Source organism: Triticum aestivum, chromosome 5D, assembly GCF_018294505.1.
Source record: "Triticum aestivum cultivar Chinese Spring chromosome 5D, IWGSC CS RefSeq v2.1, whole genome shotgun sequence".
Taxonomy (NCBI): domain Eukaryota; kingdom Viridiplantae; phylum Streptophyta; class Magnoliopsida; order Poales; family Poaceae; genus Triticum; species Triticum aestivum.
This window is the reverse complement of record NC_057808.1, coordinates 433,964,899-433,977,156: the sequence shown is the minus strand read 5'-3', so window position 1 is coordinate 433,977,156 and position 12,258 is coordinate 433,964,899. Positions and strand designations below refer to the sequence as shown.

General features: G+C 45.2%; 1 protein-coding gene across 1 annotated transcript; it reads right to left on the bottom strand.

Moving 5' to 3' along the window:
- Positions 1–10,316: 10,316 nt before the first annotated feature.
- On the bottom strand, positions 10,317–10,949 carry LOC123125313 (uncharacterized). The gene has a single exon (XM_044545826.1). The coding sequence runs from the start codon at positions 10,866–10,868 to the stop codon at positions 10,647–10,649; it is 222 nt and encodes a 73-aa protein (XP_044401761.1). The 5' UTR covers positions 10,869–10,949; the 3' UTR covers positions 10,317–10,646.
- Positions 10,950–12,258: the final 1,309 nt, after the last annotated feature.

The following is a 12,258-nucleotide window of genomic DNA, read 5'->3' as shown; positions in this document are numbered from 1 at the left end:
TGCATGCATGCATGTGTGCATGGCATGCAAGGTTTTCTGCATGCGGGGACGAGACAGGACCTTAAAATTGGTCACTGCTCCATCTATCCTTGCTTTTAAAGAAAAAACAATAATTCCGGGCCGTCCATCCTATTCCCATGCATGGCTACACCACACGCCCAGCACACAGCACGGCCAGCTGAGCTAGCAGCGCAACTCCCCGGCCGGGAAGCAGTGGCCCTTGCTGCCTGCGAAGGGGCGCCGCCGCTGCTGGGTCGCGTCGTGGGCGCCACGTCGATGGCGCGACAACCCCCACTTCTTATCCTCGTGTGTGCAAGTAAACGCGGCGGCACGGCCACGTGGTTCGTACGGCTCCACTGTTTAGCATACATACATGGCGGCAGGCACTCTCATCCCACCCCCACCGTGGACGGTGGGCAGGTTTACTTTAGTTACTAACAAGGTTGTCCGATCCGAATTCGATGATAATCCACGTCGCTTTCGGTCGCACTCCTCTCCTCTCCCCGCAGGAGCCCGGAGACGCCACCCAACTGCTACGTACGTACTGTACTACTGCCGGTTAATCATTCATATAATCTTCAACAGCTCCGGCCTAATCTAATCTCCTCAGCATTAGATTACGACCGGCACTACTATAGTACCTTACGCTGGAGCACGTACTCAAGATGGATAATCAACCATGTGCTTTCCGTTGAGGGAGAAATTAGATGTAAGTAGTTCCAACTTCCAAGCCATTGATGCTTTCTATCTCTATATCTTGGCGAGTACCACCTTTGATTGATGGCGAAAGCAGTGGGAGGTTAGAAACCACTCCTGTTGCGACTTGCGAGCAACGATTTCCCATCGATCGCACTCACCTGCTATGGCGTCTAAGAGCAATTTTAATGGGGCGACCCAAACGGATATGAATTTTGTCTGTTTTTATCCGTTTGGGTCGCCCGTCCGCCCAGCGAATATGAGGTGTACGCACACGGACGACGACTGCTCCCAACGCACAAACGCAAAAGCGGACATGCACCTCTGCTCCTAGTCGCTCCTCTACTCCTCGCCGGCAGGCACCTCTGCTCCCAGTCGCGTCGCCCCTCCCCGTGTCGCCCCTCTGCTCCTCGTCGTGGTGCCCCACTGCTTCCAGCCGCGTTGCTCCCTCCGACCCCGTCGCGCCGCCGCTGCTTCCAGCCGCGTCGCTCCCTACTCCCCCTCGCGCCGCCGCAGGATCTTGCCGGCGCTGAAGTCGAGAGCTCACTCCGCGCAGGCCGGGGCTCTGGAGGTCCCTGCCGAGCGCTTCTTCCTCTGGATCGGCGGTGGGCACCTCTCGCGTCGCCCCTCCGCTCCTCCTCGCCGGCGGGCACCCCATCGCGCCCTCCGCCCCCCGTCGCGTCGCCCCTACGCCGCCCTCGCGCCGCCGCAGGATCTTGCCGGCGCTCAAGTCGGGGGCTCGCTCCGCCGCAGGCTCCAGCACCCCCCCCATGAGCTCCAGCGCCAGCGCCAGCTGCTCCACCGCGGTAGGTGGCGGCCTGCGCCGGTGGCCTCGCCGGTGGGCTCGCTCCTCGTTGCAGCGGTTGTGGAGGTAGATGGGCCTCGACGCCGGCGAGGGGTGGGACGACGCGTGTGGGCGGCGCTGGATTAGGTGGGGATCTCGCCCCGTCGAGCGGCACGTGCTGTGTCACTGATACATGGGTCCAGGGGCGGACACGAGAGGGCAGCAGCGGACGAGAGCGGACGACGAGAGCGCTCGTTTTGTCCGCCGCGGACCCATTCGTGACCCATTTTTGCGTTCAATTTGGGTCGGGGGGAGGACAAACGGATAGCAGACGGACATGGACGTTCGTTTGGGTCGCCCCGTTGGGCCAGCTTTTATGTCCGGACGAACCAAACGGACGAAATGGATCGCCCTATTGGAGTTGCTCTAACTGACACCTATTTTTGGGAATCACACACGTGGAACAGTTTGTCCTCCCGCCCTGGAAATGTGAGGTACCAGTGCGTCCGATTGCCATTTTCCGAGCGTTAATTTCGAGCGTGGTCGTTTTTTTTTTGTTTTTTTGAGAAACGCGTGGTCGTTAAATGGTTCTTCAGGCCCGGAGTAAATTTGTATTTAGGCCCAGCAACTGATTCGTGTCTCGCGGCCCATTCACGCGCGCACAAATAACATAAAATCAAGAGATATGTCCAATTTGTCTAAAAAAAGAGAGATATGTCCAATTTGTCTAAAAAAAAGAGAGACATGTCCAATATTTTCAAACTCGCTAAAACGCATACGAGAAAATTGCACTTGACGTGGTCGTTCAATACAAGCAGCCCCTGGCACGGAACTAATTGCACATGCATTATTCAGCTGAGTGGGTCTGGTTTTTTTTTTCTGTTGGGCTTCTGTACCAACAATTAGTGGGCCTGAAAAAACAAAAAGAAGAGTCGCCATGACATAAAAAAATATAGTTTGTGTTGAAAATTTGCTTTCTAATGCGTGGCAAACTTAGAATTTTTGTGTACGGATCACATGGCAAGTTTAGGCAAAAATTGCAATCTAGATAATGGTAAATTCATGAAAATCATGGTAGATTTAATGTTTTTTCTGTACTAGTCACATGGCAAATTTAGGAAATTTGTTCATAGCATGGAAAATTCATATTTGGTCATGGCAAAAAGAATCTTGAAATTAAAAATTTTATATGGATAAATGGACGAATATTTAGTGGGCATGCAAAAATGAAATTAAATTGCCAAAAATACATGAAAAAGAATCTTGATTGACATGGCAATTGTGGGAAAAAAATATAGACGAGACATGGCAATTTTAGTTTCATTTCTGAAATGGACATGGACATCCCAAAAATTGCCATGTGTCATGAAACGAAATTGCCATGTATTATTAAAAAAATGTAGATGTTTTTTATCCCTACATTTGCCATGACCCCAATATACTGAGAAATTGCCATATCTATTGTACTTTTTTCCCCTAAAATTGCCATCAACCTTAGAACAACAAAATTTTTATACAATTTGCCATGAGACATGTTTAAAAAACATAGATTTGCCACATCGACATTACGAAGATTTATACTATTTTTGTTTTGGAAATATATTGTTAGAGAATTTTCCATGCGACTAGGTATGAATTTGCCATGTAATGAACAAAAAAAAAACCTAAACTTCCTGCATATTAATGTGTAGATGTCATGCCCATCATTTACTGTATAAAATTGATGCCAACTTTTCTCACGATGCATAGGTTTCGATAATTATTTTTGCCATGACAACTTTCAGTACCATGCATATGTGTCCTACGTCAAATGTTTTTGCCATGGCAAAAATATGTCGGCAACCTAACATGTTCTCCACTCTCTTAAAATGTTTTTGCCATGGCAAAAATATGACGGCTTCCATGACGTCGGCGGTTGTGGCCATGTGCAAGTGGTGGCGCCGGCCGTGGTCCCGGAGCACGCCATCGATGCCGGTCGGAGAGGCGGCCTGCCGCCACCGTCGTTGGAGAAAGGGGAGGAGTTGGGGGCGTTGCTGATATCATGAGGGAGTGGTGGATCCCTCGCTGGTGAGGGCTGGCCGCCACACTTCTCCCATGGGATGCCGCCCTCCCACATGGTAGCAGCCTGGTGGCCACCGATCGCTGCCCTCGCGCAGCCTCACCACTGCACTTGCGCCCCACCCGCGCATCGCGGACACCGGTGGACAGTGGACGCCTCTGTTACGGCCTGTGCAACGCCGGCCGCCTCCTTCGAATCCGGCTGCGAGCACATAATAGATAAGGAAGTGGGGGGAGTTGGGGTGGGCGAAATGGGAGGATGTGGCGGTCGAGCGAATTCGAGCTGCACACGAACAAGTAACTCGCGATGATGTAGCGCGTTTCGTGCGCCAAGATGCGAGTGCTAGATCAAACGGTAAAAAGGACGTTCAGATTGATCTGCTTCGTGCCACATATATGCCACTTATCATTTGGGAAACTATATGTCTGTTTAAAATGAATTGTTTTTACCGGATCGGTGGCCACCAGGCTGCTACCATGTGGACACGAACAAGCCATATTAGTTACAGTTGCGCTAATTGTTCTCTTGAATACTGATACAATTTCCTAAACATTGCTATAATCATCAAAGTTAGCGGTGTATGTATGAAAGCCAGCTGGAATTTAGTTTTGAAGTCTTTTTCAAGTCTGATACATTAAGTAATCAGTAGTGACAATTACAATGAATAAAAAAAGTTCAGCTGGTCCTCAACTAATGTGGAGAAGACGGCAGGAGCTGCTGGGAACATGTGATTCGTTGAACGTGAACAATCCCGTGATCTTGGCATGGTTCATTCGTTGTACAGCTGCGGCATTATACAGTCTTACGACAGGTAATCAAAATAACACCTGTTCCAAAGATCATGTCAGGTATAGTAGTGTTTTTTTTATGATGATGACAATTGCATTGTTGTCCATAGCCTACCAATGGAGGTTGAGGAACAAGCGTTTCGCTGAACATAGACGTTTCGTTTTCGTACATGATCCCGGCCAGGTTCATCTGATTTTGGCAGGGGATGTCCTTGTTTCAGTCCATCGCCATGATCTGCTGGAGACTTGGGATCTATGCTGACATTTACTACATCAAGGTTTGATTACCTTGAGCGATGGTGGTTGAAATGCATTTCAACTGTGAAATGTATAGGGCTAGTTTGTGACTTACTCCCTCTGTAATTTAATATTCCCTCCGTCCCAAAATTCTTGTCTTAGATTTATCTAGATATAGATGTATCTAACATGAAAATGTGAATAGATTCATCTGTATGTAAACAAATCTAAGACAAGAATTTTGAGACGGAGGGAGTATAAGACGTTTTCCGTGTGCAGTCATACGGTATAGTAGAATGTAGTAGTATGAGGCAATTACACAGTTACTTGGTACATTTACTAATTCCGGTAATGTACTGTTACATAGCTGAAAATATGATTTCGAACATTTTCCTAATCCATTTTTTTTATAGATAAGTGATTTTGAATCTCACAGCAATGCCGTACGAATCATATGCTGCTCAGGATTATACTGGATAAAATGCCGTACGAATCATATATATTATAAAATATACTTTTTATAATGTTTTTAAAAACAAATTTAATCATGCATTTGAAAAATGTTAAATGTGTATAGGAAAAATGTATACAAAAATATATACAATAGGTTGAATAAGTTGAATATGTATTTAAAATATGTTAAACAAGTACTTAAAAATTGTCAATCAAGCATTTCCAAATGTTAAATGTGTATAGAGAAAATGTTGACTATCTATTAAAAAAATGATGAAATATTTTGATCATGTAGATAAAAACATTAATAAGGCATTTAAAAAGTGTTGAATAAATAATTAAAATATGTTAATCAAGCATTGAAAAATGTTAAATCGGTATAGAAAAATGTTGACCATGCATTAAAAAATGTAAATCTTGCATTTGAAAAATGTTGATAAAGCATTTGAAAATTGTTAACTGTTCATATAAAAAATGTTGACCATGTATTAGAAAAATGTTAATGAAGCATTTGAAAAAAGGTTCAAGTGTGTATAGAAAAAAATGTTGACCATGTATACAAAAACTGTTAATCTTGTATTTGAAAAATGTTAATCATGCATTTGAAAAATGTGTATCAAAAATTGTTTACTATGTATTCAAAATGTTAATTTTGTATTGGAATTTTTTTAGCCCTTATTAGAATAATGTTGTTGACATATAAAAAGACGTAGAATGAAAACGAAAAGAAACAAAGAAAATTCAAAAAATGAAACCCCAAAAATAAAGAAAATAAAACCAAATAGAAAAGAAAATGACAAATAAAGTTGATTTTTTTTAAAAAAGAATGAAAAGAATGAAAAAAAAGAAAAGACCCCCCCCCCCCCCCCCCCCAAAAAAAACAAAACCAGTGAAACCCGGGCTCATTTTGGCTCAACTCAATGCCGCCCTATTACTTAGCACTATCCTGACACTAGCCCGGTGGCTAGCACCGTTGCAATCTATCTAGGAGACTACAGTTCAAATCCCTTCCTCGGTGCTCCTTTTTCACTATTTTATTTTGAAGTGTGCGCGAGTGGGCTGTTGAAGCGCACAACGAGAATTCCTACGGTCTCGCTTAATGTGAGAAATAGTCGCCGCGTGGACTCAGGCCCAATCAAATACTCACAGCTTCTACATATGGGCTGAGAATGACCCAGGTATGATACTACTTGAGACCAGAATTTATGCATACTACACATGCATTTAGAATGGACCAGGCTGAAACATAATACAAAGAGACCAGAATTTATGCTCGGAAAGTTGGATTGTCTAGCGAAAACAGTTTAAGAAACTTACAATATTTCAGATTATAAGCATTAATGAGAAAATACGATCTTCAGGCTTTACAATATAATGTGATATTAGCACAACCGCCAGGGCATTTGGCGACTGCAGTATTTATCTTACTCGTATTTTTGAAGTGACTTACTAGGGTTCTATAAAATGTACTATTTTCCTCCATTCTATTTTCCTCGCGGCGTAATTAATCCCGCCAAGAAAATTCTTAGACCCATGAGATGCTTTGGGCCGCACACGAAAATAGGTCACCGCGGGGAAAACTCTGGTTTCTAGTTTGATTAGGGTGAAACCGAATCGGATTCAGGCGGATAATGCCCATACAATATCTAATTTCATATTTATTTTCGGATTCAGAAGTGGGACTAATGCGGATTCGAATGCCGACTTTATCCGGATTTGATAGCGGATTATGTGGATTCCGATGTGGTATGGTAAGTCAGATCAGAACGGTCATAACCAAATGTATACAGGAGGAATATAAATGCTTTAAAATAAAAAAGACAATGAGGAAGTATTAATACTTATATGCTTTAAGCACACATAAAACACTACAAAGTACTAGAATAAGTCAAATAAATTACTAACAAGCATATGTGTTGTCTCATAAGCAAATGTAGCATTCACATATAGCTAGTTAGCACTTCAAAAATTACCCGTAAATGAAATATCCATATTTAAAAAGTCGTATTTTTCAGCTAAAAAAAGGATTATCCTACGAGATCGTGTATTAGTAATGCCATATCCTACCAATCAGACTCGGGTTCGAATCGGATTTATTTTTGATCCAAAAATTCTCTCGCCGTATCCTATAAAAATGGATCCAGATGGAAATTTTCCTAACCACTTTCACCCTTAAGTATGATGCTACAAAGACAACCTTGCCGCAAAAGATGAGGATTCACAACCTACCCGCACATGTTAGAAAAGAGAGAAATATCGAGCATTTCAAGGTTTAGAAATAAAGGCGTAGAGTAGATTTTTGTTAGTATACTTAGAAAATGCCAAGATATCCAGAATATATGGGGTTTTAAAACTGAAGTATTAAATCGACCAAAACACCTCAACGTTTCCTCCTCCCCACGAGGCGACCTCCAGGCAATTAAGTTTTCCCCTTTCTCCCATTGGCACCAGCGTCGGTCCACCCCACATCCGATGGCCTTTTGGCCATGGAGGTGCGGCAGACCTTGCCCCTGCTGGCGGGAGGGCCCCCCCACTCTATTTCTTGTAAAGTTCAATGTCGGTTGGGGTTGTGTGGCGGCAGTGATGTCCCTTAGTAGGAATAATGTCTCCTACGTCCGATCCCCGCCTCGATGGCACGTCTAGTGTCGTCGAAGGGCATGTGAAGTTGTGTCTCCGTTGGATCTTGTACAATTCGGTCGGTTATGGTCTTCGATGGATTTGTTTGGATTAAGTCTTCGTTCATGTGGTTACAAGTTTGATCCTTCCTATCTATTTTTTTTCATTGGCGATGGTTGTTGATCTGGTGCACTGGTTCTGTGGAGGCTTAGCACGACGACTTCTTGACTGTCTATCATAATAAGGTTTGTCTGGCTCCGATGAGGGAGGGGCGGACGGCGGCGCGCCTTCGTCTTGCTTCAGTAGTTGCAACCGTCCCTCCATGAATCTGGTTGTAATTCTTATTACTTTTGGTATTTGGTATTCTTTGTATAATCATGATCGATTATGATTAGACTGGATGCTTCTCCCAAAAAAGAGACAGAGACAGAAGGCGGTTAGAATTGGTAGCAACGCGTAAACAAAGTTTGACCATTTTGCCAAATCAAAACAAACGTAAAGTAAGCTTGATCTCAACCCACATGCAACATTACCGTCTCCATTAGGGAACTGAGAAGCAGCTAACCGATTGACAAAGACTGAGCAGCTAAGCTATACAGTATATCACACGACGCAAAGTCTCCTGCTGCCATTTCATATTCCTTTTGTGCAAAAGTCACCGACCCTGGATTCGTTCAAACGCGCGCATATGCCCCGTATCGACGGGGTTAATTAAACTACTAGGATAGTTAGGTGGGGGTAGGTAAATTAGGTTAGTAGCGGGATTAAGTTTAGCATATGCTTTGCTTGCGTCGGTCTGCCCGACGTCGCCCGTTGAAATTGCGCAGGGCGACCAAAAAGCTACTTGACCCTGAAGTAGGAGTATAGTACTATGTCCGAACTGCCGCAAATAGAAGTTTCTGTGTGATGTCGGCCGTTGGGCAATGGGTGGGGACGGTGCCGCGCGTATTCCGACGGGTTCATGGCTTCATGCATTTATCTATTTTTGTAAATGTCTAGGCGGGGCGTCCACATGCTGTTATTTAGTCTTGAAAGGTTTGAAAAAGCAGAGCTGTCTTTGTGGAGTACCAGAAACTATGTCTCGTTCTCTTGCTCGTTGGAGTAGAAGAATCATGTGCTTGGCATGATTAGAAGAGTGTTTGTACCTCTTAATCTTGAGTGTGTTTTTACCTCTTAATCTTGATGCTTTGCGACTATCATTTTAGGATGTCACCAATTATGGGCTACCCTTTGCAAAGGTCATTTCTATCTTACTGAAGACTTTCTCTTGTTTTCTCCTGTAACCCTAGGCGGCTAGGGCAAGCTCTCCCCTACAGGATTCACTGGCGAGCCCGTGGATTTTCCTCCCCTCTACCCGCCGTTCCGACGGCCAGTGGTGGGGAGGGGGAATCCCGGTGCCTCCGCTCCAGTTAGTAGTTTAGGTTAGGGTTTTCAGTCCTTGTAGGCGCGATGCTCCTTCAAATTTTTCCGGACTCCAATCCTCCTCGGGTTTGTCCACGTAGTTGACGGAGCTCCGGGATAGGTTCCTACAGTATCCTAGGAGCGAAGAGGTTAGGGACTGAGCTTTTCGGAACATGCTTTAAAAAGCTGACCCTAAGATCCAAAGCCGACCCAAATAAAATGAAAATAGTGGCATTTTCTATTCAATGACATCAATTAGCAGTGGCCGCATGAGGAGTAATTTTGGTCCCCTAGCCACCACATTCCTTCTTGGGACTAAGAGATGGGCTCCTCTAGTCGTCCTGAAATTTATACTCATTTTTAGCACCTAGTAGTTCTCACAGCGTTGATTATTCGAATATGATGAATTTATGTTATTGTATCATGCTGCTTTTGATGGTTTAATTTCCTGTTTGAAGTTGAAATGTTCCCTCGACATTATGGTGAATATTTTGTGGTTAATCACTATACTTTTATGGGATCATCTTCGGGCCAAGTACGTTCATCGATCACAGTTTCTCATATTTTTGATAGGTGACTCATGGAGTTTTATTGGTAATCAAGTTTGTGCAGCTGAACGAGTCGCAGTATCGCTACTCCAGTCGAATTGCGGTCTATTTGTTGAAGTCTTGGCAATATTTCATCTTGCAAAGGTTGATACTACGGAAAAGATGCCTCCAAGAGATTTATTGTAATTCTTAGCTGTAGGAGTTGTTTGTAATTTCTTGAAGCATGGTTCAAAAGGAATGCATCTTTAATAGTTGTGAGTATGAATGAAGTTATAGGTGTTTCTCATAAAGGATTTATTATCATTTATTTATTTATTTATTTATTTTTAGTGACACTTATTTTGAGACGGAGGGAGCAATGCACATATTTTCACCAAGTCATAGGTTTTAAGTATTCGGGTTTTCGGCCCAGGCTCACGGGTGAAAAACTGGAGCCAAAGCCCGCTCCAAGCCTCCATCTGGTCAGGCCACCCATGCCTAGATCCACACTAAAGTAGACATTGTGTGAGAGTAAGACTAGCCATAATGGGTAGTAATATAGAGTAGTAACATGTCTCATGTTACTAGACATGTTACTACTCTATGTTACTACCTCTATAGTGGGGAGTAACATATGTGTGGTAACATGTAACACTTCATTTATTAGGCTATAGACTCATCTTGTCCATATATAGGAGATACAGCGAAAATAATTAACAAGAGATGATGACGATCGGCACCCACACATCTACATGGAACCAGAGATAGATATTTAAATTAAATCAATTAATAATTATAAACTTACCGCGTGAAATAAGCGGGTAGCTATCTCGAAAAACAATCAAGAACTCGAAAAAAAACAATAAACTCGACGCCGGCCGGAACTTGATTCCACCTATCATGCATGCAAGCACGCACCAGGTTGAAAATCAAAGACAATAGCAAATGAATTCAAGAAGAACTAGCTAGTCACGAACGAATGAACGAACAGAGCATGCAGGCGCGCATGTTTCCTCCGATGATCGGTCGTACGTGCGTATCTTGAGTTGTGTGCGATGCCATGCATGCATGCATGCATGATCGGCTCAAGCGGCGGGCGCGCCGCCGGCGGCGCCGGCGCCTTTGCCGCCGACGCCGCATGCCTCTCCGCACATCTTGGTGCAGGCTGGGTCCTCCTTGGCGCCGTTGGCGCAGCGCTCGTAGCAGTCGTCGTAGCAGCCGAAGGCGGTCGCCGCCGGCACCGACGCGGCCGCCACCAGGACGGCGATCAGGAGCAGCGCGACGGCGGTGGTCCTGCTCTGGGCCATGTTCTCGTTTCTGCGCACGTACGTAACCTGTGGACGGGGCTTTCGCGAGTGAGAGACAAGGTGGCGGAAGGGTTGATAGATGGCGTGCGATGCTTGGACGGGAACGGAGTCGCCGGGTTTTTGTAGGGGGTGGCGGCCGGAGACGGTGGGCGGCCATGAGAGCTTTGCGGTCGACGTACGGTGACAATTGGTTGCATGCATGCCGGTGCCGCCGCGTTCGCGTTACCACTGTTCCTCGGTCGTGTTGACCGAATGACCGGCGTGGGACTGTTTTGGTTCTCTGGAGCATGATAAAATGTCAGAAAAAGCGAGAAAAATAGTTATTCATGGCGTCAACAGAACACGCATGTACATTTCCATAGTATAGCATGGCTGTCATGACATGAAGATCTGAAACAACAGTCATCTACTACCCCTCCGTCCGAAATTACTTATTGCATGAATGAATGCATTTAGATGTATTTTAATTCTACATACATTCATTTTTATTATTTTCTATGATAAGTAATTCAAAAAGGAGGAAGGACAAATGTACATATCTACATATGTGCATGAACATATAAACAAAGTAAAGCATGCTGTAAAGAGTAACCGATTCAAGAGTTGATATGCAGGTGCATACCGTGCATTGGACTGTTGTCGGCATGATACGACGAAGCAACATCCTCTGTTGTCGGATGATGACGTCGTGATGCTGTATCCGTCGGTGAGCTCCCGAATTATGTCAGTCTTTGTTCCGCGTCGTGCCAATCTCGTTATTCTGTTGGGCGACGACAATGTGCCGTGCCGTGCCGTGTCGGTAAGCACCGGCAGGACCTGTGAAGAGTGATCGAGAGACAAAGGTAGGAGAGGAGTAGAATCTATCCCCTTTTTTGACCAAATCGCGGGGAGAGATAGGCAGTTGGAATTGATCGCGTGCGTCCACTTTGTGCGTGTACGTTCCCGAAATCGCCTCACCCTCTCCGATCGAGACAGAATCGTCGTGCTTGCCTGCCGGGTGCCGACGGGTCGCGCGGCCTTGGCCTGGCCGCGACGTCGCAGCGCCGCGCTTTCCGCCTCCCAACCCCGTCGCCCCAGCACCCCACCGGTACACCGCGCTCGTTGTCGTCTCGCGACGTCGCATCGCCACCTGCACTCGGCGAATCAAACTCCGAAGTCAAAATGCCTGTCACTCGCACCCTAAACTAATTAATCCCGGTCCAAATCAAACCCTAGCGTCGCTTTAGCCCAAAAATGCTGACTGGCAAGTGTCAACCGTGTTGAACATATGGTTTGTGCATGTATGTTGTATACCTCGGTCCATCTCCTAGTCATTGTATAGTTGAGGTTGTAGCCCACTTTGTACTCCATATATACGTGAGCTATGCACCGATCAATACATCGAGTAGCA